This window comes from Cavia porcellus, unplaced genomic scaffold (assembly GCF_034190915.1).
Source record: "Cavia porcellus strain 051 isolate PalLab524CR breed Dunkin Hartley unplaced genomic scaffold, mCavPor4.1 scaffold_31, whole genome shotgun sequence".
In the NCBI taxonomy this organism is placed as follows: Eukaryota; Metazoa; Chordata; class Mammalia; order Rodentia; family Caviidae; genus Cavia; species Cavia porcellus.
In genome coordinates, this window is record NW_026947514.1 from 526,104 (window position 1) to 541,819 (window position 15,716).

At 47.5% G+C, this 15,716-nt stretch overlaps 2 protein-coding genes across 6 annotated transcripts in view; one reads left to right on the forward strand and one right to left on the reverse strand.

The window, feature by feature from the left end:
• Btbd6 (BTB domain containing 6) overlaps window positions 1–2,721 on the reverse strand; it is a 32,081-nt gene extending 29,360 nt beyond the window's left edge. Inside the window, exons 1-3 of one of the 2 annotated variants that reach the window (XM_005000569.3) lie at window positions 1,940–2,586; window positions 1,751–1,869; window positions 162–1,624 (exon numbers count right to left, since the gene is read on the reverse strand). In XM_005000569.3, coding sequence (XP_005000626.2) covers window positions 592–1,624; window positions 1,751–1,869; window positions 1,940–2,425 — 1,638 coding nt within the window. In that variant the 5' untranslated portion in view covers window positions 2,426–2,586 and the 3' untranslated portion in view covers window positions 162–591. Of the gene's footprint in view, window positions 1–161; window positions 1,625–1,750; window positions 1,870–1,939 lie in introns of those variants that run through there. The other variant, XM_063241055.1, reaches the window with a different exon arrangement.
• Window positions 1–15,716, forward strand: part of Brf1 (BRF1 RNA polymerase III transcription initiation factor subunit) — a 74,123-nt gene that overhangs the window by 45,609 nt on the left and 12,798 nt on the right. For 3 of the 4 annotated variants that reach the window (XM_013144985.3, XM_003463116.5, XM_063241054.1), the window contains exons 6-10: window positions 10,998–11,147; window positions 12,495–12,588; window positions 13,279–13,405; window positions 13,896–13,935; window positions 14,208–14,300. In XM_013144985.3, coding sequence (XP_013000439.1) covers window positions 10,998–11,147; window positions 12,495–12,588; window positions 13,279–13,405; window positions 13,896–13,935; window positions 14,208–14,300 — 504 coding nt within the window. The remainder of the gene's footprint in view (window positions 1–10,997; window positions 11,148–12,494; window positions 12,589–13,278; window positions 13,406–13,895; window positions 13,936–14,207; window positions 14,301–15,716) is intronic. The other variant, XM_063241053.1, reaches the window with a different exon arrangement.

Consider the following 15,716-nt stretch of genomic DNA (forward strand, 5'->3'; position numbering starts at 1 on the left):
CCTGGCTATAGACAGAGAAGCACAGGGGTCTGGGCGACAGATGGGCACTCTGGTCACAGTTTCTTTCTGACCATTCAGCATTGCAGACCACCTTCATTTAACAGCAGCTTTTGGAAACGTGTCCCCAGCATATGGCCTGTAGTCACTTACCCATATGTGGATCTCTTTTTGCAAAACCTTTATTATGAAAATTCACTTAAATAGGTAAAGTATTTTAAGTGACTTTTTGGTGATTTTTATTTGAACGGAGGGTCTCAAAGCAAGCTTAGAACTAGTTGGAATCCAAAAGGCTGGGAGGAACATCCAAGTGCCCAAAGCCTGGTTGCCCCTGGGTAGGGATCTGGTTCCTGGGTTGGGTCCCAGCTCTTACCCTTATGAGGTACACACTCCATGAACAGCAAACACCAAGCCTCAGCCACCAGGCTTTGTGTGGAAAAGGTGTCTGTTCACAGACTCAAGCTGATACACGTAGTGAAGCCTTTCAGGGTGCCTAGAAGGCAGTCAGCAGTGTCCTGCACCTCCCCTGCACTTATACTGAGAGGCTTCTGGTAGCGCAAGGGCCAGGTGCTGTGCCTTCTGTGCCCCTCAGCCTTAGGCATAGAAGATAAGCTCTGGGATCTGCCCACCCTGGACTCCTGTCCCATTGGTGCTGTCTGAGGAACACTGGAACTGGAAGGCAACTTTCCCACACTGCACTTCAGTCATCCCCTCCTGCCCAAAGTAGCTGAGCTCACTGCCGTCCAGCACAGCACTGGCTGTGTAGAAGGTATCCTGTTCCACCTGGACTGGATGCTCAAACCAGACAGGGAAGGTGTTACTGGACCCGTCTGACACAAACTTGGTCAGATTCTGCGCCAGAACCATCCCTAGCCGCTTGAGTTCAATCTTCACGCTGTACTCTGCTTTCCCAGAGCTGGACCCATACAGGCCCAGCCCAGCAATAAATACCCTTCTGTCTACAGCAAACTGGATGCTGTCGCAGCGCCCACGGTACCGCCACTGGTTGCTGCGGTAGGCCGAAGATTGGAACCGGTGGCATCTCTGAGGGGCAAGGCCTTTCCTCTTGGTCAGAGGAAAATCAAGGAGGGGTTTGTTGGCAGCAGTGTACCACAGGAAGATGTTGTGGGTCTCCTCCAGTGTCAGGATGTCCGACTGGGCAGCACCATTGGCAAACTCCTCCAGAGTCATGGTTGGAATTCGGACTAGATAGAGGGCTCGTCCTAAAACGTGCCTCTTGTTGTGTGGAGTGATTGGCAGGCCCTGCCTTTTGCACTCTGCCTCAGCCCAGTTCAGGACAGCCTCGAAGACTACTGCCTCCTTTGTGTTGAGGGCTTCTCTAGTCACGATGATCTCCAACGTCTGTCGGTCAATCTCACAGAAGCCTTCAGACCTCAGGGCCATCTCGGCCTGGGCATCAATGACCTCCCAGCAGCGCTGAGTCAGCTCAGGCTCTTCAAACAGCCGGCTCTGGGACAGCAGCACACAGGCGTTTTTGGCTTCCAGACTTGTCTCCAGAAAGTTAACACAGGCTTTTGCCAGGGCTGGTACAATGTATTTCTTGGCAGCATATAAAGTGGCCAGCACCGTGTCGGCCTCAAGATCGATCTCGTCACTATACATGTACCTGGAAGGCAGGGGCTCCATCGGGGTCTGCTGGGTGACCCCTCCGGAGTTGCAGAGGATGGCGCAGGGGGCCAGCAGAGAGGAACGCACCCCACCCCCACTCCTCCCGCCCTAGCAGACCACTTACTTTAGCAAGACTAGGAATGCGGCAGGCTCCACGTCCGGAATGTGGATTTCGGACTTGACTTCCGCAAGATCCCCGTAGAACATCGCATAGAAGACAGAGCTGCCGACGGCCAGCACATACTGTGGGCGAGAGAGAGCTGTGAGCAGCAGCACGGCCCCGCAGGCTCCGGGGAGCTGCGTCACTACCCACCTTGTGGGCTGGCACCCGCTGGGCGGCTCCCGGGGGGCCCACAACGAAGTGGACGTCGGCCATGAGCTCGTTGTTGAACATAAGCGCGTTCCGCTCACGGAGCGTGGGGTGGAAGGCCTGCCAGTGCGGGCTCTCCGCGTTGTTGTTGTCAGGAGCGGGCGGCGCGGGTGCGGGCGGTGGCGGCGCGGGCGCAGGGCGCGGCGGGCTGCGCGGGCCTGCCTTCCTGCCCGCTGTCGAGTCCGCAGCGTTACTGTTGGCTAGGTCGCTGGCGGCGGCGGCGGCGGCGGCGGCGGCGGCGGCAGCGGCGGGTGGGTACAGTTCCGCAGCCATCTTTCCGGGCGCGGCGGCGGGGACCTCTGCGCAGGTCGGCGCCGTGCCGCGCGCCCTCCCGCCGCGCCGGGGCCGAGGGAGCGGCTCTGCGAGCACCAGCAGCGAAGTCAGGCACTGCGCCACCCGCCCGTGCAAGCAGGCCAACGGCAGCAGCATGGGGCCCGCCCGCACCCTGGCTCCAGCCCGGCCCGGGTCTCAGCCCCAGCCCGCGTCTCAGCCCCAGCCCGCAGGGGCCGCTCGCCCCGCACGGAGCCAGATGCCTACAGCCCCGGCCGGCCGCTGGGGGCGCCGTTCCAACCTCCCTGCGGGTACCCTTCGCCGCGCCGGCGCGTCTGGTGACGTCACGGAGCGTTCACTACGCCCCGCCCTCCGCTGCTCCGCCCAGTCGTCTTGGCCGGGAGGGGCGGGAGCGTTTCGGCCTCCTTGTTGGGGTTCTAGTCTCCGGACTTGTTCGCTCCAGGAAGCAGCTCAGTTCCCCTCGGTGCGCTTCTTCACCTGGAGACGAGATGATAGCAGCTCGGTTTTGGGGTGGTTTGTTTTTTTTGGTCCTGGGGATTGAAACCAGGGCTGAGGTACATCCCCAGCCTCCCTTTATTTGTATTTTTTCAACTGTAAATTGTGACAAAGCACTATCAGCTATATTGTGTACACATTATCAGAGGCTTTAGACATGTATAAGTAGAGCTCTTTAGAAAGCAAAGACTTGAAACAAAGCTTTCCAATTTTGCTTTTGTAAATTTTCTATAACAATGGTTTAAAGTGGTTTTGGGTCATTCATTGCAAAATATGTGACAGCACCTTAAAAGTAACTGGTCAGTTTTCTTAGTAACATTTTTGCACGTAACGAAGTGTTACATATATGTACAGATAGCTAATTTTTTTTTTTGTGATGATACTTCATGTTTATTAGAATATCTGTAATCATAAGAACAGATAATGAATGTTGGTGAGGGTATGAGGAAACTGAAACATGCATTGCTGGTGGGAATAGGAAACAGTATAGTTACTTTGGAAAATAGTTTGGCAGTGTCTTTTAAACTCAAACATAAATCCACCATAGGATCCAGCAAGTCAACATGAAAACATGAAGTCCAGCAAGAGACATGAAAACATGTGCACAAAGATTTGCAAGTGAGTAGAGGCCACACCACTTCTGACAGTAGCCAAAATCGAAGATGACTTTGCTTTCCATTAACTGATGAATGGATAGCAAATCTGGTATATTCATACAATATGATACTACTCAGTAATAAAATAACGACAAAATACTCAAGCAGCTGCAAAATAGCTGAACCTGAAAAATATTATGCTAAATACAAGAATCCAGACATAAAAGACCGCATAATGTATGATTCCATTTGTTGAAGTAGCTGATGAAGGCAGATCTATAGAGAGGGAGATTAGTCATCTTCTGGGAACAGTGGTAGGGAAGGGGATTAACTGTAAAAGGGCATGAGGGGTTTCCCTGGGGTGATGAAAATGCTCTCAAACTGGATCATGGTGATGGTTGCATAACTTTGCAAATTTACTGAAAATCATTAAACTGTACACTTAGAGTGGGTTACTTGGGGAGTGTTATACCTCAGTAAGGTTGTTAAAGAATGCACTGAACTCCTGGGCACCTTGAAGAAAACTTACAGCATGTCAGCACAGCCTCAGTTCCTTCTGATTTGAAGAGAATAAGCTAGCTCAGATAGCTAATTTTTAAGCTAAAAAATCTACAGTATTGCACCATAATAAATATGTCATCAATAAATTAATATTAGCCAGTATTTCATATATGTGATTCCAATGACTTTTTTTTTTGCCAATTCACAGGCTAAAAGTTGATTCCAAGGGCTGGGGATGTAGCTCAGTGGCATAGTGCCTGGCCAGCATACACAAAGTCCTGAGTTAGATTCCGGATACAAAAATAAAATAAAGTTGTTACCAAAGTGCTTGCTTTGGCAGCACATATACTAAAATATTTTATTACTGGAGCTTCCTGTTTTATACATATTACCTGGTGTTTTACACATGATGCAAGTTTTTAAAAGACTTCTGTGTTTTAAGCTAAGAGCAGTGAAACTACATTGTAAGAGGCCAAGTAATGTAATACGACCACATAAAAGTGTGTTCTATTAAAGTGTGTATATAAGGCTGTTTTTTAGTTTCTTATTTTATAAAACAGTGTCTCTCTTAAGCTGCAGAATTTACCCAGGCTTTCTGCCTCAGCCTCTCAGAGTACTGGGATTACAGATGGGCACCACCACTCCTGACTCTACAGCTCAGGTTTTGTAGAAAAACCTGACATAGCTAATTCTTCTCCTCACAAGAAATTACCTCAGCCCTCTTGGGCATACTTTGAGCCCTGTGTCCTCTGTATACTTGCAAGTTGGTCTCTGGGCACCCCATTGTCCAGTATCCATCCACCTGAGGACTTGGGAGTAGTCTGTGGCCCATCACCTACCTTGAAATACAGTTAGTAGTACTGTATTTCAGTACTACTCTGGCCCCTTGGGAGCATGTAAGAGGCTGAGTCTTATTTCTAGTCTTTGTTGTATGAATTTGGTCTGGGGGTTGGGATCGCTCAGTGGGAGAGTGCTTGCCTAGCATCTTTGAGGCTCTGGGTTCCATCCAGTTAATACATGGGAAATTAATTATATTCTACTGTTTAGTTTGCATTTCTTTAATGACCAATACAGTTGAACACAGTTTTCTGTATTTATTGCCCATTTGTATTTTGTTCTAAATTTGTCTGTTAGTACTATTTTTTCTGCCTTCTTTGGACACTTAATCATTTAGATTGCTGCAAGTCCTGGAAACACCTTTTCACCCTGCCCTAAATGCTTTACATAAATCAGCTCTGAGAAGGTAGGGACTGTTGTTTTCCTGGAAAAATCATGCACAGAGAGGTTGGGAAATCTAGGTGGATCTTAAGCATCCTGCTTTGGAACATGGGCTCTCTGGTCTCAGGGACATGTGCCTGGCCTCTGTGAGCCTGCCCAATGTGGTATAATCTTGGCCAGTTTGACTCTTACTGTTAGGACTTTATGTCAAGTATCTTGCCTAGTGATAGTTGTTACCAGCTGGCGTTAGTCAGGTATTACCAGGTCTAGGCATTTGAGGGTCTCTAATACTCCACATAGCTTCTTGGCATCTGCATGCTAATCCTGAAACATGGGTAACATAACCCAGCCTAAAATTTGAAAATAAGATTTCATTTTTTTTCCAATGGGTTATTGATCTGTTCAAGGTTCAAGGTACTCATTTTTGAAGAGTATTCCCTTGGGAAACATGCTTTTCAAGAGATACTTCCTATGTTTCCAACAAAGGACTGTTGAGTACAAGAAGGATGAAAATGATTGATGATCCAACTTTTTAGAGAAAATAGACAAAAGATAAGAACAGCCGCTATCCAAACGGAAGCACATGGAAAGTGCTCATATCATTAGTTAGCAAGGAGAGTATCTCTGGGCCCTGGAGGTGACCTAACCTCCAGGAAGGATGCTGGGCATGGGGACCTGGAGTTCTCTGCTCATTACCCTGAGAGCTGATCGCTTTGAAAAGCTGACTGTACATACAGTGCAGCCTAGAAAGTCCATCTGAAGACACATCCACAGAAGCCATAGCAGGTGGCCACTGTGACAGTGGTTCTGGCCCAGCTGTCTGTTCTTAGAGAAAACGGTAAAAGGGCATAAACAGTTTTTAAGGAGTAATGGAAATGGGCAGAATGGAAATAGCTCCCGTGTCCATCAGCAAGGGAAAGGATGAAAGAATCACTGTAGTGAGAAAGAATAATTAGAAGTACACTCAGAACCTGGGTGGATGGTTGAGGGTGTGGTAGGGTACTAGGAAGGGCTGCTTAGAACCTTAGGGTTCCCGCACATCTTCCATGTTCCTACTTACTGATCCCCAAGGACCACTTTTCTCTGCTGTACCTATGAGTTTGGCAACTCTAGGTGCCTCATATACAATATTTGTCCTTTGAGGGGTAAAAATTCCCTTTGATACCCTGATTTTAGTTCCTTGGATCTATACCCAGAAGCGAGATTTTTTCTCTCTTGTTTATTTGGTTGTTTGTTTGTGTTAGTAACTGGGAATCAAATTCACAACCTTGCACTTGGCCAGACAGGTGCTGTACTGCTGAGGTATATCCCTGACCCCGATTTTTCATTTTTTCAGTCCTGGAGATGGAACCCAGAGGCACTCTGCTCTACTACCAAGCCACATTCCCAGTTATTTTATATATATATATATATATATATATATATATATATATATATATATATTTATTTATTTTTTATTTTTATTTTTTTTTTTTGAGATGAAGTCTAAGTTGCTGGCTCACATTAGCAATCTTACCTTAGCCTCCTTCCTGAGCAGCTAGGATTATAGATATGTGCCACCGTGCCTAGTAATTTTGCTCTTTTTATTTATTTGATTGTTTGTTTGTTTAGGTGGGTATCAGGAATCAAACTTAGGACCTTATGCTTGCCAGGCAAACTCTGTGCCACTGAGCTATATTCCTGGTCCTGCTCTTTTATATTAGTATAGTTCTGATACATTATTGCATTCATCTTGGCCTGGTACCTACCCATATTTGGATCATTTTTACACAGGTCCTACTCCACACTAGTGGGTATGAGGTGGTTTGACTTACATTTCTCTGACAGCTAGTCCTGTGGACATCTTTCTGTGTGCTGTATGTATCTCTTTGGTAAAATTCTTTCCCTCTTGCCCCTGTCCTCCTCCTTTCCCTCTCTCTCCCACCTCCTTCCCCGTTTCCCTCTCTTCGCTAAAGCATGAACCAGAGATGGGCAGTGAGCTGTTTCATCTCTGACCTTTGGGATGTGAACCTTTGCATGGAGCTACATCCCTAGCTCCTTTTACTTTTTATGTTGATATTAGGTTCCACTAACTTGCCCAGGCTTGAACTTGCGATCCATCTGCCTCCGCCTCCCAGACTGCTGGATGTATAGGTGTGTGCCACCATGCTCAAGTTGGTGAGGTTTCTACTCAGACCCTGTACTGGTTTTCTAATCAGGTCATTTTCTTTGTTATTGAATTGTTCAAGTTCTTTCATGTTGTGGATTTTGATGCTAATTAAATGTATGGTTTGCACACTTTTGAGGCTGAAGCAGGAGGACTGCTGGAAGTTCAAGGCCAGCCTTGGGCTGCAGGGTGAATTCAAGTGAGTTCAAGGCCAGCTTGAACTGCATAGTGAAACCCTGTCTCAAAAAGACAAGACCAAAATTTTAAAAAAGAAAGAATATGCATATATATGTTTTGTGTATGTTTTCACCTTTCTTTGAGTACTTTACTGTGCAGAAGTTTTTTAGTTTGAAGTAATCCTGTTTCTGCTTTAGTTCCATTTATTTTTGGTGTGATACAGCCTTTCTCAATGATTTATTAGAGTTTTGTACTTTAAGTCATATGCTTAGGTTTTTAATCTGCTTTGTGCTCCTTCTTTGCATGGTGTCAGATGAGAGTCCATCTTGTTCTGCATTTCCTCTCTGTTGTTCTTGAGGAGACTGTCTTCCCCTCATTGTGTCATCTAGCATCTTGTCGAAAGTCTGTGACAATTAATACAAGCCTGTTTCTTCAGCTTTCTGTTCTGTACGTTGGTCTGCAGGTCTGTCTTTCTGCCACTAGTATGCTGTTTTTATTTGTTGTTTATTTTTCTTTATTAGTCCTTTTTCCTGCTTTTAAAAGATTTACTTTAATTTTTAATTTTGTTTTTAGTTCATTGTTTCTTCCTTAATTGTAAAAAGTGCTCAAGTGTACAAACATATCTAAGAGGTTGTTTTTTGTTTTGGTTTGGTTTTTTGGTACTGGGAATTGAACTCAGGACCTTGCCTTTACCAGATAGCTATATCTATATCTCTATCTCTATCTCTATCTCTATCTCTATCTATATAGCTATATATATATATATATATATATATATATATATATATATATATATATATATATCTCCCTGGCCCTAAGGGATTGTTCTATCATTTCACCTTAGTGTTTGAAGACGAGGGGACTATACTTTTCTCTTTTTTGACTAATTTTGAAGTTCCATTTCACTTGTGATCAAAGAATATGTCCTATGAGATTTCTGTATTGAGTAAAGATTTCTTCGTTCTTTAATACACACCATTTGTATGACCATTTCACTGATTTGTTAAAAAAAACTTACTAGTCCATGTCTGTGGCACATAATGATTACACTCATTGCGGGGAGTTGGTGCATGTTTATAGCACATCCTTTTTGGGGTTGTTCGTTTGTTCGTTAGTTTTTTGAGACAGGGTCTCACTGTGTAGTTCAGGCTGGTGTTGAATTCACTATAGCCCAAAATGACCTCAAACTCCCAATAGTCCTGCCTCAGCCTTCAGAGTGCTGGGATTACAGGTATGTGCCATCATACCTGGCTCACATCCTATTTCATTTTACTTTCTTTTCCTTTCCCCTCTCTGTTCTGTAGATTTTAGGAAAGAAGAATCACACTGTAGGGCACAGAATTTGAAATCTGTTCTGTCAAATTAAGTCATTGAGACCCGGCATGGTGCTGCACAATGTCAGTGACATCTTGGGCAAGAGAGGGCAACCGTAACATGTTTTTTGGTGGTGGTGGTTCTGAGAATCAAACTCATGACCTCTCACTTCTCTCACTTGCCAGGCGAGCCCAGTGCCTGATGAGCTATATCCCTGGCCTGATACTCGCATTTTTGTTCTTTGCCTTTTTTTTTTTTTTTTTTTTTTTTTTTTTTTTTTTTGGTGTTTTTTATGTGTTGCTGGGGTGTTCTTGCCTTTTTGTAGTGTTCTTTGATTCCTTTCTTTCTTTTCTCCCCTCTCTTCCCTTCTCTTCCCATGCTAGGGATCAAACCCAGAGGCACTGTACCACTGAATTGCATTCCTACCCCACCTTATCTTTTTATTTTGGGGCAGGTCTTGCTTACTTGGCCAAGTGGTTCTCAAACTTGTTGTCCCTCTGCCTCAGCCTCCCTTGGTGCTAGGATTACAGGTGTGTACCCCCAACTTTGCTTTTTTTTGTCTTTTTCCTTTTTATTGGTACCAGGGATCGAACTCATGACTGCCTGCTTGCAAGGCAGGCGCTTATGCCGCTGAGCTAAATTCCCCAGCCCCTTCAACCTTGCATTTTGATGGCTCTTGTAAACTGTATTTTCTGTACCTTTTATCTAGACTAAGAACTAATGATTTACATTTGGTTTTCTTCTTTCCCTAGTTGAAGATCCCATCCCGCACCCTAAAGGTCCCAATTTATTTCTCGTAAAATATTTCCAGGTATTTGTAAACTCACAGCCTTCTGTTACAGAAATTAAGAGTCCAAGTCTCACCTACATTAGAATTTTTAGCATCCCTATGGCCCTAGTTCTGGCAGGTTGTGGTTTTTTTTTTTTTCAGATTGTGTTTTATTAAAGACAGAAAGTTTAATGGCTGTTTATAAAAGTATCACATTTTGGGGCTGGGGATTTAGCTCAGCGGTATAAGCGCCTGCCTTGCAAGCCGGCAGTCACGAGTTCGATCCCTGGTACCGATAAAAAGGAAAAAGACAAAAAAAAAAAAAAAAAAGTATCACATTTTTCTCCAAGTAAAATCTTTTTTAGCAACCAAATCACCAAAACTAAAGAAAAAGAAGTAGAAACAGGACATAGCCCCAGTCTACCTTGTAGCAACCTCTTCATGCCCTTTGGTCCCTTGGATAAGGGGTAGGGCCTACAGCTGCCTGACCTTGCCCTGCCTTGGGGCTCTGCTGTAGCAGCTGTAACATCCAGCAAGGCCCAGGTGGCCCAGATAGTACTCAGGACCCAGGCATTCTGCCTACCACTATTTCCTCTGTCCTCTGAACCCTTCCCTGTACCTTCTTTTTCTTGATACAAAGTCTTACTATGTGGTCCAGTGTGGTGATCTCAAATTCCCAGTCTCTAGGGATCCTCTTGCCTCAGCCTCCTTAGTACAGGGATCGTAGGCACCTGACTTTCTCCTTATGGGTCTTTCCCATGAGTTGAACTGGGAATGGAACCCTCTGCGGGATCTCATGGGGCTTCCTGGGGTAGAGTTCAGTCTCAGCAGTTCTGGGAGGAGTTGGTGGGTGGTGGTGCATGTCCCTCCTGCTCTTCTGGGAACATGGACAGAACTGACCCATGTATTGACCCTGTGCTGTCCCGTCATCACACACTCACAGCCACCCTAGCTCTCTTCTAACCTTGTGCTCAGGCCTCAACTATGCTCTTCAGTGAGATCTTCTGGACAGTATGCTGGACATTCTGTTTTAGAGCCCTGTGTAGTTTCTTCTGTGCACTATGGTGTTGCTCTGATGAACTGAATTCTTCCCATTGCTTGGTGAACTCCATGTCCAGAGCCACGGAGGTAATGACCAGGAACAGTCATGTATACGTGCTGTCTGCCCTGAAGCATGTAAGAGTCAAGCAAGCCATCTGGTGAACTCAGAGGGTGAATTCACCCGCTCTGAAAATACTGGAGAGCACTGTGGGGGCGGTACTCTGAGTGGCCATGGCCAAGGCCAGTGGGCAGGACCCTTACCATCTGTGCCCTGAGCAAGCCAGCCCTTGAGGAGGAAGCAGCTGTTCAGCCTCAGGGAAAGGGACTCTAGGGCATCTGTGTGGGTAGAGAGGGCGGAGTCCCCCAAGCCTGTGGACTGCTTAGCCATTGGGTTGGCACCCCCGGACCATTGGCCACACATGTGCAGCTCACTGAGATGATGTGTTTGCACAGATCCGTGCCTCTACATCCCACGCTTTGCCCATCTACTGGAGTTTGGCGAGAAGAACCACGAGGTGTCTATGACAGCCCTGAGGCTGCTGCAGTGTATGAAGAGAGACTGGATGCACACAGGCCGTCGGCCCTCAGGCCTCTGTGGAGCAGGTGCGATGGGAGACCTGGGCCTGTCCCTGGGATGGCAGCTTTAGTCTCAGTACAGCTGGGTGCACTAGCCACGGTGGTGATGTTTTCTATCCTGATCTTGATGTCCACATGTTGCTGGAGATAGAACCCAGGCCTCATGTGTACTAAGCAGACACTGTGCCACTAAATTGCACCCCAGCACTCACCCTTGACTTTGAGCTGCTAGACCTGTTGATGTGGATCATATCCTAGGATAGGGTTGCTATAGAACTGGCTTCTGTGCGTAGGACTGCCCAGGTCTACAGGGTGCTTAGCCCTCGAGGACTTATGTTTGCTTCCTTTGCTGAGATAAGGGACAAGATCTCAGAGAAAAACGGTTGGCAGGTACAAAGATTGGCAGGTTCCCTGACCTTGACCTCAGGCTATCCTTGCTTAAGGAGTTGTCAGCTCAGCCTGGTTAAGGGTGGTTGCTTTTGTGAGATCTAAGTCCTTGCTGCAGAAGGTACTCTCTGACCCTAGCTGGGTACTTGCCCTGCTGCTGACAGCTTTGTGCTTTGTTGTTGGTGCTGGTCACAGTCTGACTGACATTACTAGACCCCACCCCCTGCCCAAGGGAAGCCCCTGCATGGCAAGGCCCTGGCTTCTTCCAACACCCTGTTACCCCTCCTGCTGGAGAACTGTTAATATTCCAGGTACTCATTTTCGCTGGAACAGATTCTGATCTGTGCTACCGATTCTGGGCTTCTCTGTCCACTGTGGCCTTGGTTAGTGCATCATGACAAAGTCACACTCTTGTGCTTAGCCTGGGCCTAAGTTGCTATTATACCCAGTGTTTTCCAGATGGGAAGTGCTAAAGTTAATGTTTGTGTTTTGAGGGATCATACAAAGTTCTCAAAATGTCTTCTTTTTTTTTTTCTTTTTCTTTTCCTTTTCTTTCTTTTTTTTTTTTTTTTTTTTTTTTTTTGAGACAGGGTCTCACTATGAAGTTCAGGCAGGCCTTGAACTCAGTTTGTAGCCCAGATTGGCCTGAAATTCAGAATGACTCTCCTGCTTTGTCTTCCCAAGTGCTGGGTTATAGGCGTGTACCACCACACTCAGCAGTCTCTGCTTTACTTCTCCTCATGTTTAAAAGTGAGACGTGCTCTAAGTGGAAGCAGGCATGTCACTGCCCTAGAGTGCCTTCGTGGCTAGTCTGCTTGGGGAAGGTAGGCTCCACCTGCCCCCTTGCTCTGCAGGTGCACATGTCCATTGTCCTGGCACAGACATCATGCCCACCGTTCTTGACACACACCCCTCTGGGGTCATTGCAGACTCTCTTTCCTCAATTACAGCTATGGCTGTGCTCTGAGAACTTTTGTTCTTTTCTAGCCCTTCTGGTTGCCGCCAGGATGCATGATTTCCGGAGAACTGTCAAAGAAGTCATCAGCGTGGTCAAAGTGTGTGAGTCCACACTGCGGAAGAGGTAGGTGCTCCAGTTTGTGGCTCAGTGCCCACAGGCAAAGCTGTCTTCAGAGGCTGTACCACCTACCTCCCAACCCATAGCATCCTTCCTGACCCAGCTTCTGCTGGCTTAAGTCGTGTGGAACGAAGTCTGTAGAGGCACATTACCTGCCTATACAGGCCCTTTGTCCTCTGGGTGGTGTAGCCCATTCTCGACTTAGCCCAAGTGACCTCAGATGAGGGCTACCATGTGTGTATACCTAGGCACAGCCAGGAGAGGCCAGGGACATGCTGCCAGGTAACTTACAGCCTGTCTGGATGACCATGTCTGTGGAGTTTCTCATGGAACTGTGACCACAGATGTGCCCTTCAGAAGCCTCAGGCACTGGTGGCAATGCTTCAGTTGAGAGCATCTCCTATGGTAGTTTCCAGAACTGATAGGGTTACTTGACTTTGAATATTTGATCTCTAGTTTTTGTTAAAAACTTCTCCAGCTGGGCATGGTGACATATGGCCACCCTGAACTACATAGCGAGACTCTATCTCAAAAAAAAAAAAAGAATACCAACTTCTCCATTAAGCATTTTGAAGATGTACAGAACATCTAAGACTCAAGTATAAACCAGTCAGAAGGGTGCAGACTCCCTGCTCCTGGGCCTGTGTGTGCCACTGGGACCCTCATGTAGATGCAGCCATCTCGCTCTCTGTGTAGACTCACAGAATTTGAAGACACCCCCACCAGCCAGCTAACCATTGACGAGTTCATGAAGATCGACCTGGAGGGGGAGTGCGACCCCCCATCATACACAGCTGGACAGAGGAAACTTCGGATGAAGCAGGTAGGGCCAGTGCTGGCACTCCATGTCTTCGCTTGGTTGAGGTCCGTCTGTGCCTGCACCAGCCTGTCTGCCTTGTGCAAAGGCCCTGCGGACTGTCTACCCTGGGGCTCACCTGCAGTCCCCACCAACACAGCCTCACATTGGGCCTGGTTGGCTCTGCAAAACTAGAACACAGAGAGGGCTGACCAGTGAGACACAGAAATTTGAGAAAAGACAGAATGCCCATCTCTCCACCAAGGCAGTGCAGCCACCATCACTTCATCATCTTATTGGTACTGCATGTCACACCCTCACATCTGCATCTGTACTCAGCAGAGGTGGTGATGACAATTGAGGGCCCACCCTGGCCACAGCCTCCTGTCAGGCCTCACGGGCTGGTGGAGCACAGTTCCTCAGGAGAGCTCCCCTCATCTCCCCGGCTGGGTTGGCACTGTGAGTCGAGGCCTCAGGCTTGGGACTTCATCCCTGAGTGTCCCCTCTTCTCTTTCAGCTTGAACAGGTCCTGTCAAAACAGCTGGAGGAAGTTGAAGGTAATTGACCAGCCCTTTCACATCCATGCTTCTTTCAGTTTTGTTAGAGTTTGCTTTGCACTTACTTTGTATTTATTTGTTGGTTTATTTCCTTTGTTTTTATCTTTTTGAGATGGAGTTTTACTGTAGAGTTCAGGCTAGCCTTGAACTCACTTTGTAGCCCAAGCTGGCCTCAAACTTACAGCATTCCTCCTGCCTCAGCCTCCCAAGTGCTGGGATGACAGGTGTACACCACATCTGGCTTACTTTCTGTTTTTGACTGATTTTTCTAGGTGAAATATCCAGTTACCAAGATGCTATTGAGATTGAACTGGAGAATAGCCGACCAAAGGCCAGGGGTGCCCTTGCCAACTTGTCAAAAGATGGTGAGTCCATGGGGCTGGGGATTTAGCTCAGCGGCGTAAGCACCTGCCTTGCAAGCAGGTGGTCGTGAGTTTGATCCCCGGTACCGATAAAAATGAGAAAGACAAAAAAAAAAAAAAGATGGTGAGTCCTGCCTGGTCTTGTGGGGCCTTATGTGCTTCAGGGTGGTGCCTCTCATGTGTCTCCCATTGCTAACCTTTGACCCCCACTCCCACCCCCAAACCTTTTCTATGCTAGTCCCACTCCAGACTGTTCATCACTTCTTGGTGGTGACATCTGTTTTGAGCATCCAGCTGCTCCTAGACATTAATCAATACCCACATGGCCCCCGTTTCTAGCTGCATCCCTGACCCCCCCCAGCCAGCCTCCAGTTGGAGACCTTGGCTGACCTTCCATGCCCCCAGGGCCAGTGTTCTCACTCACTGCTGCAGGAGAGACTCAGCCCTGATTGGAGTCCCACAGATGTGTGACTGGACCCCACAGCCTGCTTCCCTCCCTGCTCTCTTTCACTGTCTCAGGCTGCATTCAGGCTGCGAGCATTGGCTGTGGAGCTTGGCCTACACTGGGGCCTTTCGGGGGTGCTGCAGTGCTTCTAGCTGTCTTCTGGGTTGTGTGGAAAGGACGGAGTACCACTGCCATTCTTGGTGTTCTGGTGTGCACGTACCAGCTCTGGGCACTGTGGGCTATGCAGCTCATTGTCTCTGCCTAAGCTTTAGGTTCAGGGTGGGGCTGGAGACAGCAGTGGCCAGGGCTTTCCCCACCAGCGTCCTCCTGCGAGCAGGCATACTTCCCCAGTGGACCCTTGGCTCCGTGTTCCGGAGCCCGTGGACAGCCCCTTGCTCAAGCCTCTTCCTTACCTAGGATCACAAGAGGAGACTCCTTCCTCTTTTTCCTTTGCTGCTTGCTGCTTGCAAACGATCATGATTTCTGTGTGCTGACACTTTGCAGTCCCGTGTTAGGAGTTCTGCTCTCACTTTCAGCAGTTTTCATTCAGGATAGGTTTTCTGAGCATCCTGGATTTCTGTCATGAGTCTGGTCAGTGCCTGGTCCTATAGCTCCTCACTGAACCTCAAGGGTGGCAGCAGTCATGTCCCCAGCCCGGCCCCTGTGGACCAGGGTGTGTGCTTTGGGTACAGCACTCCTTTTCTGTCCTGGTGAGGGAGTGCCCATTGATGCATTTCCCTTTGAGTTTCCCAGCTATCCTCAGGGTCAGTGGAAGCTGAAGGGCCGTCTCTGCGATGGTTGAGTGTAATTTGTGCAGTCTGTCACCTTGACAGTTGTCCCCTTTGAGGCACTGCTAGGCTTAAGGGGTCATCCTGGGAGTGCTGACCTGGGGTTCCCATCCTATGAAATCTTATGATACTTCTGATTCTTTGTTTTGGATATTTTTTTATGGTTTTAAATTTTATATAGTTTCC